This window comes from Chelonoidis abingdonii, chromosome 2 (genome assembly GCF_003597395.2).
Source record: "Chelonoidis abingdonii isolate Lonesome George chromosome 2, CheloAbing_2.0, whole genome shotgun sequence".
In the NCBI taxonomy this organism is placed as follows: domain Eukaryota; kingdom Metazoa; phylum Chordata; order Testudines; family Testudinidae; genus Chelonoidis; species Chelonoidis abingdonii.
The window spans coordinates 58,097,094-58,111,778 of record NC_133770.1 but is presented as its reverse complement, the minus strand read 5'-3'; the positions used below and the strand labels follow the sequence as shown (position 1 = coordinate 58,111,778).

The window sequence follows — 14,685 nt, the reverse complement described above, 5'->3', positions numbered from 1 at the left end:
AGGGAGCTTACGTGCCTGGCTCAGTTTTTGTGGATGACAGTGTTGCTTCTGTGATGCTCCAGACACTGAACATTGCAATGCCTAAGGTTCCTCCATCCTTTCTTTCTTTCTTTGTTTAATAGGAATTTCTGTTGGTCTCTGACATTGGTGGGGCTCATCTTCCTCCTCCTTCTCTCCTTAGAGGCTGTTTTCCCTCCTGTTTTTCTGTTTCAGCTCAGGCAGGTTGTATTGTCTGTTGGTTCATTTGGAACTTCTGTTCTCTTGTCAGTCACTGGGTGAAGTTCATTTTAGTTCTTCTACTTCATGCTGACAGGTTACCTTTCAATTGTGTGTATGTGTTCCTTTGCTGTGGTATCTTTCCCCTTCAGAAGGCTCTTTGGAGACATCTCAATAGCTTACTTGCTACAATGTTCCCTTCTGAGTTACAATGTCTGTCATTTCAGGGACTTTTTAGCTTCCTCTCTGGTGCCTTTTCAATGCATGGTAACTGACTGCTGCCTCATCTTTAGACAAAACAATCTGGTAGGTCAGGCTTACCTTCTCCATAATTTTTGCTTAGATAGTCTCTCTTGATGGAAGATATTTTTAAATCATTTGCCTTTGCTAATAGAAAGAGGTAAAAATAACTATTACATTATTTAAAAATATTGATGAAAATTTCTTCCCCAAAATGGATCTGCTACACGAATAAGCATGCTTAAGCTTCTGGAGAAGGAATGGAAGCCTCAATAAATGGTCCTATATAAGTAAGCAGAACATCATTAAGGTATCAGTAAGGAAGAATACCTGAGAGATTGTCTTGTAGGTGCAATTTTAAACAAAAAGAGTTTTATTAGACTTCTCAAGACCCTTAGCCAGCCCCCTTCAGCCAAACGTTTTGCTACAAACTTAGAGACAGTATGCATATCTCATGCTGCTGTGTTGTAGGAATGGAATTCCACATATCAAACATTTTGTTCTTAAAGCATCCCTGTTGATGTCCTATATTTTCTATCCTTAAAGTTAACATGCTGGAGTTGGAGATGTCTAATACAGTGTTTCCCTCAGCTTTTATGACCATTCTTATTAGATAGCCAAAAATCCCTCTCTAGATTTTTTGAGATCTCTGTATTGTCCCTTAGATTTGCTGCTCTTGCTGATTTTCTGCAGGGCTCAAAGGTTGGACTTACCTCTCCTCCTAGATCTTTTACTTGTAGACCTCAGACCTAACCATCATTTTTTCCAGATCAGCACTGAGCATGGGGGCAGGGAGAGGGGAGAGAAAGATTGTGAGAACTGCTTTTATCTGTGATGCACCCTTTCTGTGAGAACTATGGCAAAGGTCTTAGTAGGTCAAATACTTGTTCTATAATATTTTCATTATATAACACCTTCTCTCTTTGCATCATAGAGAACTTTTTTCAAATATTAATGAGTCAGTTCCCACACATCACCCTGAGATAGATTATTGTGTTCTTGTGATCATTGTGACCACATGAATGAGTCAATGGTGAGCATGAGGTATGGATGTGTGGAGTAACTTGCTGATTTTCTCATGGGAGGTATGTTGCAGTGCTGCTTGCGACAGAGCCCTGTGTGGCTCATGACTTTGTCTGTATGGAGAATCAGATTTTGGTTTCACTTTACAAGCTCCAGACACTCTTTTCCCCAAAAACATTGAGTGCAGCCCCATGCCTTAGTTCTCACATCTATTTTTTTCTCCAGTGTGAGAGGGAATGAGAGTTGATACTCCAGCTCAGACTTCTGTTCTCTTATCCTTGGGGAAAGGGGGTTAAATTAAGAGGCATCCTCTCTTTTTCTGCCATCTGCAAGGATCTTTTTCAGCGTTTTGATCTGTCTCCAGATCCCATGACAAGTATTCTGGCCTTAGGCCTTAGAACCTCTTACTTGGATCCCGTCTGTGGGACAGGTGAAAAGAGTTTGTTTATCTCTTTCCTAAACTCCCTTAAATTCCCTAGAAGTTTTGCAAGATCAGAGTTTAGAGTGGACATGGCAGTCAGTATCCAGGTTGTTTCCACCTGGCCTTGGAGATTCTGCCCTCCAAGTCCCTGGATCTAGTGATGGTGCACGTGTGGACCCTTTCAATCTCCCCTGATTTCCTCTTTCATGGCCTAGTCCCCTACCTCAACTCCATCTTCCTCTACTTTATGACTTGAAGGGTGAATGAAAAAAGTTCATAGAGAAAGAAAGCGTATTGAGTTTAGTACCTGCAAGCCTTGATCAAGAACTTTAATCATGGGTCTTGGTGGCCTTTTTTAATTGTTGTGCATGTAGGCATACCACACCTTCAAGTTTTTTTATTCAAAAAGTCTCCCTGTTTCTTTTAGCTGAGGTCATCAGTGCCTGAAATTCCCCTCTCTGTGTTCAGGTTTCAGCTATATTGGCCTTCCAGAGTCAAGTGGGATTTCTCATGCCATACTGATGCCTCCATTTTTTTAAAAGCCCTCTTCTTATGGGAACTAGTTTTCAGAAATGTTAGCGCTCAATGAGACTTGCCAGCTGTGGTCCAGAATTAGGATATGCATGAAAAGTTTTCTTGCATTTGTTGACTGTGAAAGTGGCTCTATTAATTGTTATACCCCTGTTCAACTTATTGGATAATTATTGTACTCCCTAATTATCACTGCCCAGTTCTCACTAGCCCTAAATTGATTTTGGAATTCCACATGAATGAGTCTGTGGCCCTGCCACCCTGTTTAAATCCCTCCAATTCCTTTGAGAAGAGACTTTTTCCTGGGTGTAAAAAGGTTACCTGCACCATATACAGCCCATGAGAAGGATGAAGAGTCTGTTTGTCCATTCCCATGAACCAAGGCACAGGTCTCTGGCTTCTGTGCAGCTGTCAGTTGTTGACTAAAGTCAATTATTAATCTGTTTTGTTGTTGGGGAAGAGTCCACCTCTGCCAGTGAAAGCCCACTGTACTCAGGGTATATTTCTTCTTCCTGTGATGAAAAGACCAACATAATTTCAGTGGAAATCTGCGATGCCATTACATGATGATTGCTTCCACGTTCATCATATACTGTCTATCTTAATTATCAGAGGGGTAGCCATGTTAGTCTGGATCTGTAAAAAATGATAGAGAGTCCTGTGGCACCTTATAGACTGACAGACATATTGGAGCATAAGCTTTTGCATGCATCTGACGAAGTGGGTATTCACCCACAAAAGCTTATGCTCCAATATGTCTGTTAGTCTATAAGGTGCCACAGGACTCTTTGGTAATAGGTATTTAAGATAGACAGAGTGTGGGTGCCTTCTACTAGGAGGACATTAACAGCAGAGGCAAACTTAGCTTATAAAGCTCCCCAAACCAACCTCCTCTGATCCATCTGTGTGCTGTGTCTGATGATTGTCTGGAATCTTCTGCAAGATGGAAGAAGATGGGGACAAATAACAATAGAAAATTACTCACTTGTAATTCAATTAGTCAGGTTCCCTCCTCTTCTCCTGTCCAGCAACCTTCTCTCTTTCCCCTTTGTTCTGAGTTATCCCATCTGGACAGAGAGATACCAGTTTGAAATTTACTGATCAGATAGTGGGAAGAGTCAGTGCTCAAAAATTCTCAGCCTTTCACTATTCTTTGCCTCATGGCTTTCTGGTAAACAGCATCGTAACAGTGATTTTTCTGAACCATATGTAGGATGGGAGAAAAGATGAGACCAAGTCTGCTCATAGGAGTAGACTTCTATATCCCACCTCAGGATCAGGCCTAAGATATGTGCACATTGAGAAGAGGAAGGGAGGATGCATAAAATAAAAATGAATACACCATTCTTCATTTATTATACTAACACCACAATTTATTAGGGTTATGCTAAGTAACCCTATGTTCGTGAAAAATCACTGCTATAATTTCTGTTTAGGAAACACACATTTCTATTTAGAAAATACACAGGGACTTATATTGCTGCTATCAAAAGCTGAGCATACCAACAGCGAAGAGACTCTTCAGTCTGGAAAGTTCATCCAGAAGTTATCAAAATGTGGAAAATATAGTGCTGATCACTATCCTTCTCAGTTCGGAATGGCTTCTGGGCATTTGGCTGTATTACCACAAATCTCTTTGGAAACTTTGACAAAAGAGAGAGACGCATGAACAGAAGTTTTAGTGACACCTTTTAACTCCTCAGCATATTGTCAAACTTTCTTAGGACACTTCCTCTGCTCTATCAACCTCTGTACGTATATTTTGAGATGAAAGTATTTTACATGTTAACATTCACTGTATAGCATAAACATGCTACAAAGTTTAGCTTGGTGTTGTCTGAATACAATCAGGTAACTGCTGGAAAATTCAAGTTAGTAGGTCAAATCTGCTCACAGTTATACTGAGTGTAAATCCAAAGTCTATTGAAATTAATGGAGTTATTTTAAGTTTATATTGATATGGCTGAGTGCGGAAGTTAGCACTGTATTTACATTTCCCATAATTATAGTTACTGGAAGATTGCTAATGGAGCAAAATATAATTCTGTGCTTCAGGTTTTATATGTGCAGATAAAATTTTCCTAATTACTGGAGTTAGGAGTGGGGTAACATCAGCAAAGTTTGTCACATTTAGTAAAAATCATCGTGTTCACCCTTTGCTAGGATATGAAGGTGAGAATCTGATGAAGATCTTGAAAGACATTGAGAACAGCACAGAGATCTTGCTGGACAGATGGAAATTTGAAGTCATACCCAATGATAAAGATGAGAAAGGAGATCCAGTGCCTTATAGCATCATCAATAATTACTTTTCTATTGGCGTGGTAAGAAAGTCATGCTTAGCCTTAAGTGATATTTTTTTCTGTTCTGAGTAAATGTGTGCATGCATGTCTCAGAATGAAGAATGACTGAGTAGAGATAATTTATGATGTAATTTTGCTAGTAAAATGAATACATAGGTGACTGACAACAATTTACATAAATTTACTTACACATTCAAACTAGAATTATTTTTCAGAATCTTCCACCCACATACATATAGAAGAGAAAATCATGTTGTTCTTAATGGTTTATGAGCAGCTGCAGTACTAAATTAAGTGTCACTATAAAGACTCTATAAAATATAAAAGAAGACTAAGCATTATTAACACCTCTTAGTCACCTTGTCTGTTAATATTCACACATTCAAAATCATGCTGAAGAACAGTGTGTGTGGGGGGCGTGTTCATTAGTACTTCTTTAAGTATGCTGCTTCTTCCCCTTCCCGTCTCCTTTACCCTCCAGTTCTGCTATCAGATCATCACAGTAGTTCTCTTATAAAAAGAATCTTTTTGGCTGAATCCCAGACATGTGAATTCACAGAATCTTCCATTCTGGAAAGTACTTTGCACCATCTCTTCCATATTGTGGCCTGTTTCTGCTCCATGAGAGTCAAAGAGGAGGGTGGGGGGAAGATTGCCATTGACTTTATTGAAAGTAGGATTTGGTCTCTAGGTTTCTTGGATCACCAGTAGGTATGGGTATGGGTTGTTCTGAAAGGTTCATTCTTAGTACAGGCACTGCTAAGTCTGACTTTTTCCACACCTTCACTGTCGTTTAGATGAATGTCAGTCCAGGTGGCAAAGTTACCCATTATTTGGACAATGCAGCAGCTTCCCTGATAAGTGATCCAGGATATTTGGCCTTTCTTTCTTCAGAGGAGCCCTGGATGGTCCACAATCTGCTCTCAAATTTGCTGGGGCTCCAACACAAGCTATAGGATGCAGTCTCTTCCCCTTTTTTAGCACAGGGGATCTGTATTCCATTTCTGTGAGGGCAGAGGCTCTGCTAGCTACCAGGCCTCTTCCCAGAAGCCCAACAGCTGGCTCCCTTCCTATGGCTCCCCACTACTGCGGAGCAGGGCTACTCCAGCCCAAAGCAGCTCCTTGGCCCCTTTCAACCTGGTGTGGTCTTTATCCACCCCATCACAGGGATAGAAGAGAATGTTAAGTATGTAAGCAGGTTATGCTATTCATGTTTAATTTTGCTATCTCATATAAATGTGACAAAAGGGATGTTAAGATAAACAGCTTCCCAATTAAGTGTGATATAGTGTGATTATGTATAGGGACTTAGAACTCTACTTTCAGGAAATGCTTGATGAGAGAGAATAGCACATTTGGAGGAAGAAAACAAGCCTGAATGCTGCACTGTCTTGGCTTTCTCTCTTTTCATGCCTGAACACTGAGTGCATACCATTTTCACAGGAGATGGCAGAAAAGATCCCAGTGGCTCAGGGTGGCTCTGCACCCTTCTCCTCCCTTTCTTCTTGTGAAAAGTGGGTCAGCGGCTCCTCTCTCCTCCTTTAATCCTTCAACATCAGGCCTGGGAAGGAATAGAAGGGGCCACTTCTGGAGTTTCTCTGCCCCAGGCTTGGGGCTAGGGGTTGAAGAGCTCCTGGAAATGGCCTCCTCCAGGGCTGGGGCTGGGGATAGTGAAAACACTGCTACAGCAATAGGAGAGCTTCTCCTGTTGGCATAGCTACCGCCTCTCATGGAGGTGGATTAACTATATTGACCGGGGTGGGGGGGTGCTCTCCTGTTGACATATACTGTCTACACCAAGGGTTAGGAAGGTATAACTGCATTGCTCAGGGATGTGTATGTTACACTCCCCAGGTGACATATTAGTATAGACTTGGCCTAAAGAGCTCCTGGAGCTCTCGAGGAGCAGGGGTGTATGGCAACAGCAAGGAACAGATGGGTGGTGGTGGGCAGAGGGTGCAGAATTGATGTGAGGATGGATGGGCAAAGTTGATATGGGGCTGGGGACCCACATATTAATTGATGGGGATCTGAAGGGGCACAGTATCAATATGGGTGGGGGGTTATCATTAATTGATATGGAGTTGGGGGATAGGCAGATGTAAGACTGGTGAGGTGTCATTAAATTAATTAGTTGCCATTTTGGGACCTTGGGGAAGCTGGAAGCCCCACATCATTAGGCAGCATTTCATACAGATTTTTGTAATTTGATCTCACTCAGGTCTTCTACCAAGAACTCCTGAGCGAGGACCAAAATCACCTTATTCTGTAAATTTGGGAGAGTTGGCAACACTGTAACTACCCCAGACGTGCTGGGGATGAGCAAGGGGAGTTCAGAAATCAGAAGACAGATCAGAAACACCTCATCATCTTTTAAAAAACAAAAATCTCATGATTTTTGGGGTCTGACTCAAGATCTTTCAACTCTTGGGGTAGATATTTCTGCTTCCTCAGAGTGTGTAGCAGTGGAAACACTAAGAATTCCTGGTGACACCCCTGTTTGGAACAAGGATCACCATACACACAAGTGATTCCCGAATGGGTATCCTTCAGCAATATCCAGTTTTGTTGGCCTGTCGAAGGGAATTTTGCATTCACTGATATCATATATTTATTTTACAACTTCAGATTGTTTGCATAAGTGAGTAAATAAACAAATAGAGCTTTCTTAGAGTAACATAAATGACAGGAGCCTAAACAAGAATAAATTCAATGTATGCCCCAGAATGCATTTTTGTAGCTCCAATTTACTTCAGTTGTAGCTGCTCATACACCATTATTTTATTTTGCATTTATATATATAATGCTACTGTAGGAAATGGTGCTAAGATTTGTGCTAAGATTAGACTCTTACAGTGGGATTTCCAAAAGCACACTTAGCACAGTGGCAACTATTGTATATAATTGCATTTAATTTAAATGCAGGGCCAGCTACCTTCCTTTCACACAGGGTATATTGAGGTCCAAACAGAACCTTGTGACAGTGCAAAAATGTTAAGTGCTACCCTTCTGATCTGGTGGCATTGTAAACACATTTAGCACCAGTGTAAAGATGGGTACTGAAGACTGGTAAATTTGTGACTTTATCTCTAGATGTAGACCTATTGGTCCATGTCCAAATGGCAATGCAAGTACTGCAACCAAAGTGAATAAGATTTGTTTTCTAATACCAATAGATACTCAGCCCTAATGCCAAAACAGTGCTTGTGCTAGTAGAGCACCTTAGCCCCATTCTGTTTTCACAGCATGCAATATTGATTTCTTAACAACTATTAATCATCCTAGTAAATTCTAATTTGGATAGTTTTCAACAAAAAAAAATCTACATTGCAAGTATATATGAGTAAGGAAGTGAGAAGATTCAAAAATATCTGGAAATATTCTCCAGGTTCCATGAGAAACAATTCAGTATTACATGCTGTTTTAAAAAAAACAACCAGTCATCATAATGAGTGGAAGCCTCATTCATATTAGTGCTGTTGATGAACTGAAATCAGAATGTGTTTCCTGCAAAACTGTCAGAAGGTAGAAAGGGTTGACAACAAAGACAAGTGTATTTTTACAATACATAATATATTACCAACCAAATGCACTATCAAATAGATATTTGCACAGTCATGATTTAATCTCCCTCAGCTTTAGCAAGTCACTAACAACCTCTTATTCTGCCAGTGTACAAAAAAAAAAAAATGTGACTGCTTACTTCTTATAATCATAAATTTGGAGTTATGATTCTAGCTCCCCATCACTATCCCCTAAGTTGTCAGCATCCTCTTCCATTACATTTTCTTAATTCTTTTCAGCAGAAGCGGAGGAAAATCTCCGTTAAATCAACTTGGGTGCGTATTTTACTCTTGTTCTATAGGCGGACTTCCTGCTGACATCTATGGGACATTTATGTAGAGACAGGATTTTTAATCAAAGGGCTAATATAGATTTTAGTCAATAATGGCAGAGTCTAAATATGATAGTCATCTAGCTAACAGTAATGATCTCATAGTGTACTGTTCAATCTCATACTCCACCTACTCTTTCAGACTATACTAATTCCTACAAACTACTATATTATCATTTATAATATTCAGATACAGTATTATTTTTAGGTTTGTCTTGACATGGGTGTGTGGAAAATAGATTCTGTCAAACAATTGTGTTACATATTACAAGTTTGGTTGATAAAGGTAATAGTGTTGATGTAATATACTTAGCCATCTGTAAGGTTTTTGATTTGGTACTTCACAACATTTTGATTTAAAAAGTAGAACTATATAAAATTAACATGGCATGCATTAAATGGATTAAAAGCTGGGTAACTGAAAGGTCTCAACATGTAACTATAAGCAGGGAATTTCATAGAGTGGGAGTGTTTTTAGTGTGGTCCGGAAGGGATCAGTTCTTGGCCTACACTATTTAATATTTTTATCAATGACTTGGAAGAAAGTGTAAAATCATCAATGAAAGTTTTCAAATCACACAAAAATTGAGGGAGTGGGAAATAATGAAGAGGACAGGTTACTGACTGAGAGCGATCTGGATCGCTTGTTAAGCTGGGTGTAAACAGTTTGCACTCTAACATAGCTAAGTGTAAATGTATACATCTAGTAACAAATAAATACAAGGCAATATTTATTAGGCAATGGAGAACTCTATCATGGGAAGCAGTGTCTGAAAAAGGTTTGGAGGGGGGTGAAGAATAATCAGCTGAACATGATCTCCCTGTGCAATGCTGTCTCCTAAAGGGCTAATACAATCTGTGAATTCATTAACATGAGAATCTTGTGCAGGAGTTAGAGAGATTGCACAGGGAGGTCATGCCTTTATATTTAACACTAGTGTGATGGATGCTGAAATACTGCATCCAATTTTGGTGTTCATAATTCAAGAAGGATGTTGATAAAGTGGAGAGGGTTCAGAAAAGAGCCACAAGAATGATTAAAGGGTTAGAAAACCTGCCTTGTAGTGGTAGACTCCAGGAGTTTAATCTTTTTAACAAAGGGAAGGTTCAAGAGTGACTTGATTAGAGTCTATAAGTATCTATATAGAGAACAAATATTTGATAATGGTCTGTTGAGTTTAGCAGAGAAAGGTCTAATACAATCCAATGGCTAGAAGTTAAAGTTAGACAAATTCAGTTTGGAAATAAGGTGTAAATATTTAACAGTGAGGGTAATGAACCATTGGAACAATTTACCAAAGGTTGAGGTAGATTCTCCATCACTGGTAAATTTTATATCAAGATTGGATGTTTTTCTAAAAGATGTGCTCTAGGAATTATTTTAGAAAAATTCTGTAGCCTGTGTTATACAGGCAGTCATGCCAGATTATCACAAATGGTATCTTCTGGCTGGAGAATCTATGAATCAATTAATCTACAAAATAACTAGGAGGCTGAAAAGACTGTTTCTTATGGTGATCAAAGGGACTCTTGTTAGGGGTAGCGGATAACCTCTGTACCAATTAAGCAATTCAGCAAAGCATTGAAGTATGTGCTTAAATTCATCTCAGTTCAACAAAGCACTTAAACTTGGGTGTGTGTTTATCCTAATTCAGCAAAGTATTTAAGCATGTGCTGAAATCCCATTGATGTCAGTAGGATTTAAGCACATTCTTAACATTGTGTGACCTTAAATCCCATTGATGACTGTGAGATTCATGCACATTCTTAATTTAAAGCCAGTGCTTAAATGCTTTGCTGAATTGAGATGAACATAAACATGTACTTTGGTGCTTGCTGAATCAGGGCCAAAATGTGTACCAGTTGCTAATAGAATGCTATGATATTTTGCATTATTTCTCTTATCAGAAAGAAGATTACACTACAAAATAAACATCATCCCTCTGATACAATGCACTTCAGATTTCAAAAAAAAAAAGCTAAATTAGAAAAAGAAAAGTTCATCTATGAGCAAATGTGATTTTTTTTTAAATAAAAAGTGCCGTATTAGTAAAGGAAAAATCATATGATAGACCTCAATCCTGCAGCCTAATCTTCATGAACTCTTTCACCCATACAGAGTCTTGTTGATGGCGGTGGGCCTCTGACGTGGTACAAGAGTCCATGTATATAGATCCTGTAGTAGAGTAGAGCCTTGAAATAATTGCCTCAAATATACTTTAACTGGCTTGTTTAATTTGACCATTAAAATAACTAACTCATTTAACAAATTTCACTTGTTTGTTTTGTTGAATTGTCCTTACTCCACTTTGATTAGCTGTAGTGAAAAAGCCAATGTACATTTTCCTCCTCAAAAAATAGCTGTTTTGACCAAAGCAAAAAAAAAATCCCAGAAGAAAAGAACAGAAGCTGAATTCCTTTGGTAGACATTTTTAGGTTTTGTTTTTTGTTTTTTTTTGTTATAAATATTTTAGGTTTTGTTAGACAACAAAATAAATGAACTATAAAGGCTCTTTAATACGTCCTCACCCAAAAAAGTGGTGTTGTTTTTTGGAAACCCAAAAAATGCAGTAAATTCTGGAGATTTTTTTTTTCAAAATTTCCCCCACAAAAGAATTGGCATTTTTTAATCAGCTTTACTTTTTACATATGGAACTGCAGATCATTATAACAGATAGGGATGGTAAAGACCTTTTAGACTGTCAGTCCATCATTTTGCAAATCAGGATGATTCCCCACAGCACATTTTCTAGTGTTTTGTACAGTTTATAATACAAAAAAATACCAAGCAGTTATACTTCTACAATTTCCATTGTTTATTTTTCTTGCCAGCAGGATATTCTTCCACTAAATCTGCCGATTTTTTCCACCTTTTAGTTACATACCATTGGTCCTACATAAATCTCTATCACAGTCAATAATTCCTCTTCCCACTATCCCAAAGTACTGTGTGTGCTTGCATATTGTGTGCTATCAGGTATACATTGCAATTACCTGAAAAGTATTGTAGGTTTGTACTGTGGGGGCTAACCGGACCAGTGTGTGTCTATAATGCCTATTGTTTCCCTTCATGCTAGCACTGAAGTGGATTGAATAACAGAAGAAATATATATATGAGTGTGTGTGCACATGCGTGCATGCATGTGCATATAAATATACAGAAGAACCACAATTTTATGAATACCAGTCATACAAATGTCCAGTTATACCTAACCATTTTTCCCAATGCGGGAAAAAGATCTCATAACCAGGAGTAAAAACAACAAGGAGTCCTTGTGGCACCTTAGAGACTAACAAATTTATTTGAGCATAAGCTTTCATGGGCTACAACCCACTTCATCAGATGCATTTATGCCCAAATAAATTTGTTAGTCTCTAAGGTGCCACAAGGACTCCTCGTTGTTTTTGCTAATACACACTAACACGGCTACCACTCTGAAACCTGTAACCAGAAATGATGTAGATAAAGAACAAGTCAACATCCCTTCACATTTTGATACTTCAGTACATTGAAAACTGTTTTGTAGTGGTCTAGCAGACAAGAAGAAAGTGATACAATGAACTCCATTGAAACTTACGTACCACGTTTACCTGAATTTTGAGATGTTAAATTTTAGGAATTTTTCTATTTCATGAACTCTTCAATCCTGAATTAGTTTAAAAAACTCTCCCTAACCCCAATTTTTCCCTTGGTATTCTAAATAAATGATCAATATTTGCTTACAAGTAGATTAATATATTGGTGAGCAATTTGAATAAAAACAGGAAGTCTCTTCTTTTCAGATTTAAGAGCAATTATGCAATTTTTATCATGGATTGCTCATTTCTGTCATAAAATCATTCTCACATTCCACAAGCAAAGACAAGAAGGTGAGTTGTTTCCTATAATCAGTAAAAACTATAAGTAGAACTCTTGGAAAAGTATGCAGCATACTCCTAAATCCTTGTCTTTAACTTGTAAAGAATTTTGAAAATACAATTTATAGAATTGTTCTGAGGTTATTTATATTACATTTAATGATTGAGACAGTTAATTGCATTAAATTCAATGTAGAGAGATGTTGTGAATAGAAGTACAGAAAATTAGACGTAAGCTTTCCTATTGTTTTTTACATTTAACTTTAATTTAGCTAATAGAAAGTTTGAAACTTGCAAAGTCCTTTTGTCTTATGCAGGGTTGGGTTTTTTGTTTTTGTTTTTTGTTTTGTATTTTTAAAGCTAGATGTTACAAAACAATTTAGCCAGCAATTAGTGTCACAAGTGACAATGATAAATGAGAGTGAATGGCTAAAGACATTAATCTGTAAAAAAGATTAGAACACATCCTTACGTAAATGCAACTAAATCAGCTATGTAGTGCATAATTAATTTACATGTATATTAGTCTAAGTACAATAGTACTCTTTATATATTGTGACAGACCCAGACTAGTGGGGTACAGGAGTCTGGTAGAAGGCAAATATACTGGCCACTGGATTAATAGTTTTCTGTTCCCTGAGTGACCAGAGCAGGGGCTGTGCTAGAGCAATCAGGAACCTTCTAGAACCAATTAAGACAGGCAAGCCAATTAAGACAGGCAAGCCAATTAAGAACATACTAGAATCAATTATGGCAGGCAGACTAATCAAGACATCTAGTTTAAAAAGGCCCTCCCACCAGTTAGTGGAGGGCATGCAAGGAGTGCGAAGACGTGCTACTGGAAGACTGAGGAGTACAAGCATGATAAGGCGTCAGGAGGAACTGTGAGGATAAAGAAGGAGCTGAGAGGAGGCCATGGGGAAGTAGCCAAGGAGTTGCAGCTGTCACACAGCTGATACAAGAGACATTTTAGACAGCTGCTATCCACAGGGCCCTGGGCTGGAACCTGGTGTAGAGGGTGGGCCCGGGTTCCCCCCATCTCCCCAACTCCTAATCAGACATAGGAGGAGTTGACCCGGTCTGTAAGAAACACCAGAAGGGAAGGTCTAATTTGGAAAGGGATCTGGCCTGTCCCCAACCCCCTAGGTGGGACAACAGAGACTGCGGAGATTGTGTCCATTTCCCCCATGCTGGTTAGTGATGAGGTTAGCTGAGTGAATAGCAGATTTCAGCCTCTTGCAGAAGTGGCCAGACTGAGTGCTGCCGTGAACCTCTGAGGTGAGCAGATCCACCAAAAAGACCAGGACCCATCAAGGCAGAGAAGGAACTTTCTCCCAATATGTAAGGTATTATTATCTCCACGTGAAATTTTTAATGTACTAAGTAAAGATTAACAGTGTATCATAGTTCTTCATTCATATTATTATAAAGTGTGATGTATGTTCCTCTTGTTAATGTTGTTCTTAGTAATTCTTGAAGGAAATGTGAAGTGTGTCCTTCCATATATGGCATGTGTGTTTTTTTTTTTTTCATATATATAAAAAGAAAAGTATGTGGAATTGTATCAAACAGGGGACTTTGCATCTTCCTCTAGACCTCAGGCTGATTTCATAATTCCTCTTGTTAGCAATGGCATGAATTCTGTGATTCCAAAATAAAGATAAAGTGAAGGGTCAACAATAACATATATCAAGATCAGGAATATTGTGGTTAAGCGAGGGGTTTGGTGTTGAGTCTCACTGAGCTGTAGATAAGAAGAGCTCAGATAATAGAGAAAATGGCCTTGAAGAAGGAGGCAGAGATTTTGGGAGAAAATACGAGTGAAAATGGAGATGAAGTAGAGAAACTAAGGCCAAGGCAACATATTTATAGAAAAGAGCATGGTGTTCAGTAAGTGAGCTAGTCATGATCAAGTAGAAGATGAGAAACAGAACTGAAAGAGAGAGACTGGCCAGAAAAAGAGAGCGAGAGAGAAGCTTGAGATTTTGCATATAGAGAAAGAAGTCAAAAAGACAGACATAGAGCTCTAAGATCTGAAATGGGCATGACTGGGGTCTCAAAAAAAAAAAAAGATATAGGTGAGAACAGCATCTAAAACAGAACTTTGGGAATGGTGGATGGGTTTGCAACAAAGAGAGAAAGATAGACAAATATTGGAATGAGGAAACAGAGAAAAGTTATTCAGGAAAGAGACAGAG

At 38.6% G+C, this 14,685-nt stretch overlaps 1 protein-coding gene across 3 annotated transcripts in view; it reads left to right on the top strand.

The window, feature by feature from the left end:
• The window catches only part of DGKB (diacylglycerol kinase beta), a 495,108-nt gene that overhangs the window by 208,439 nt on the left and 271,984 nt on the right, over nucleotides 1-14,685 (top strand). For all 3 annotated transcript variants that reach the window (XM_032784097.2, XM_032784098.2, XM_032784096.2), the window contains one exon: nucleotides 4,595-4,755. In XM_032784097.2, the coding sequence (XP_032639988.1) occupies nucleotides 4,595-4,755 (161 nt within the window). The remainder of the gene's footprint in view (nucleotides 1-4,594; nucleotides 4,756-14,685) is intronic.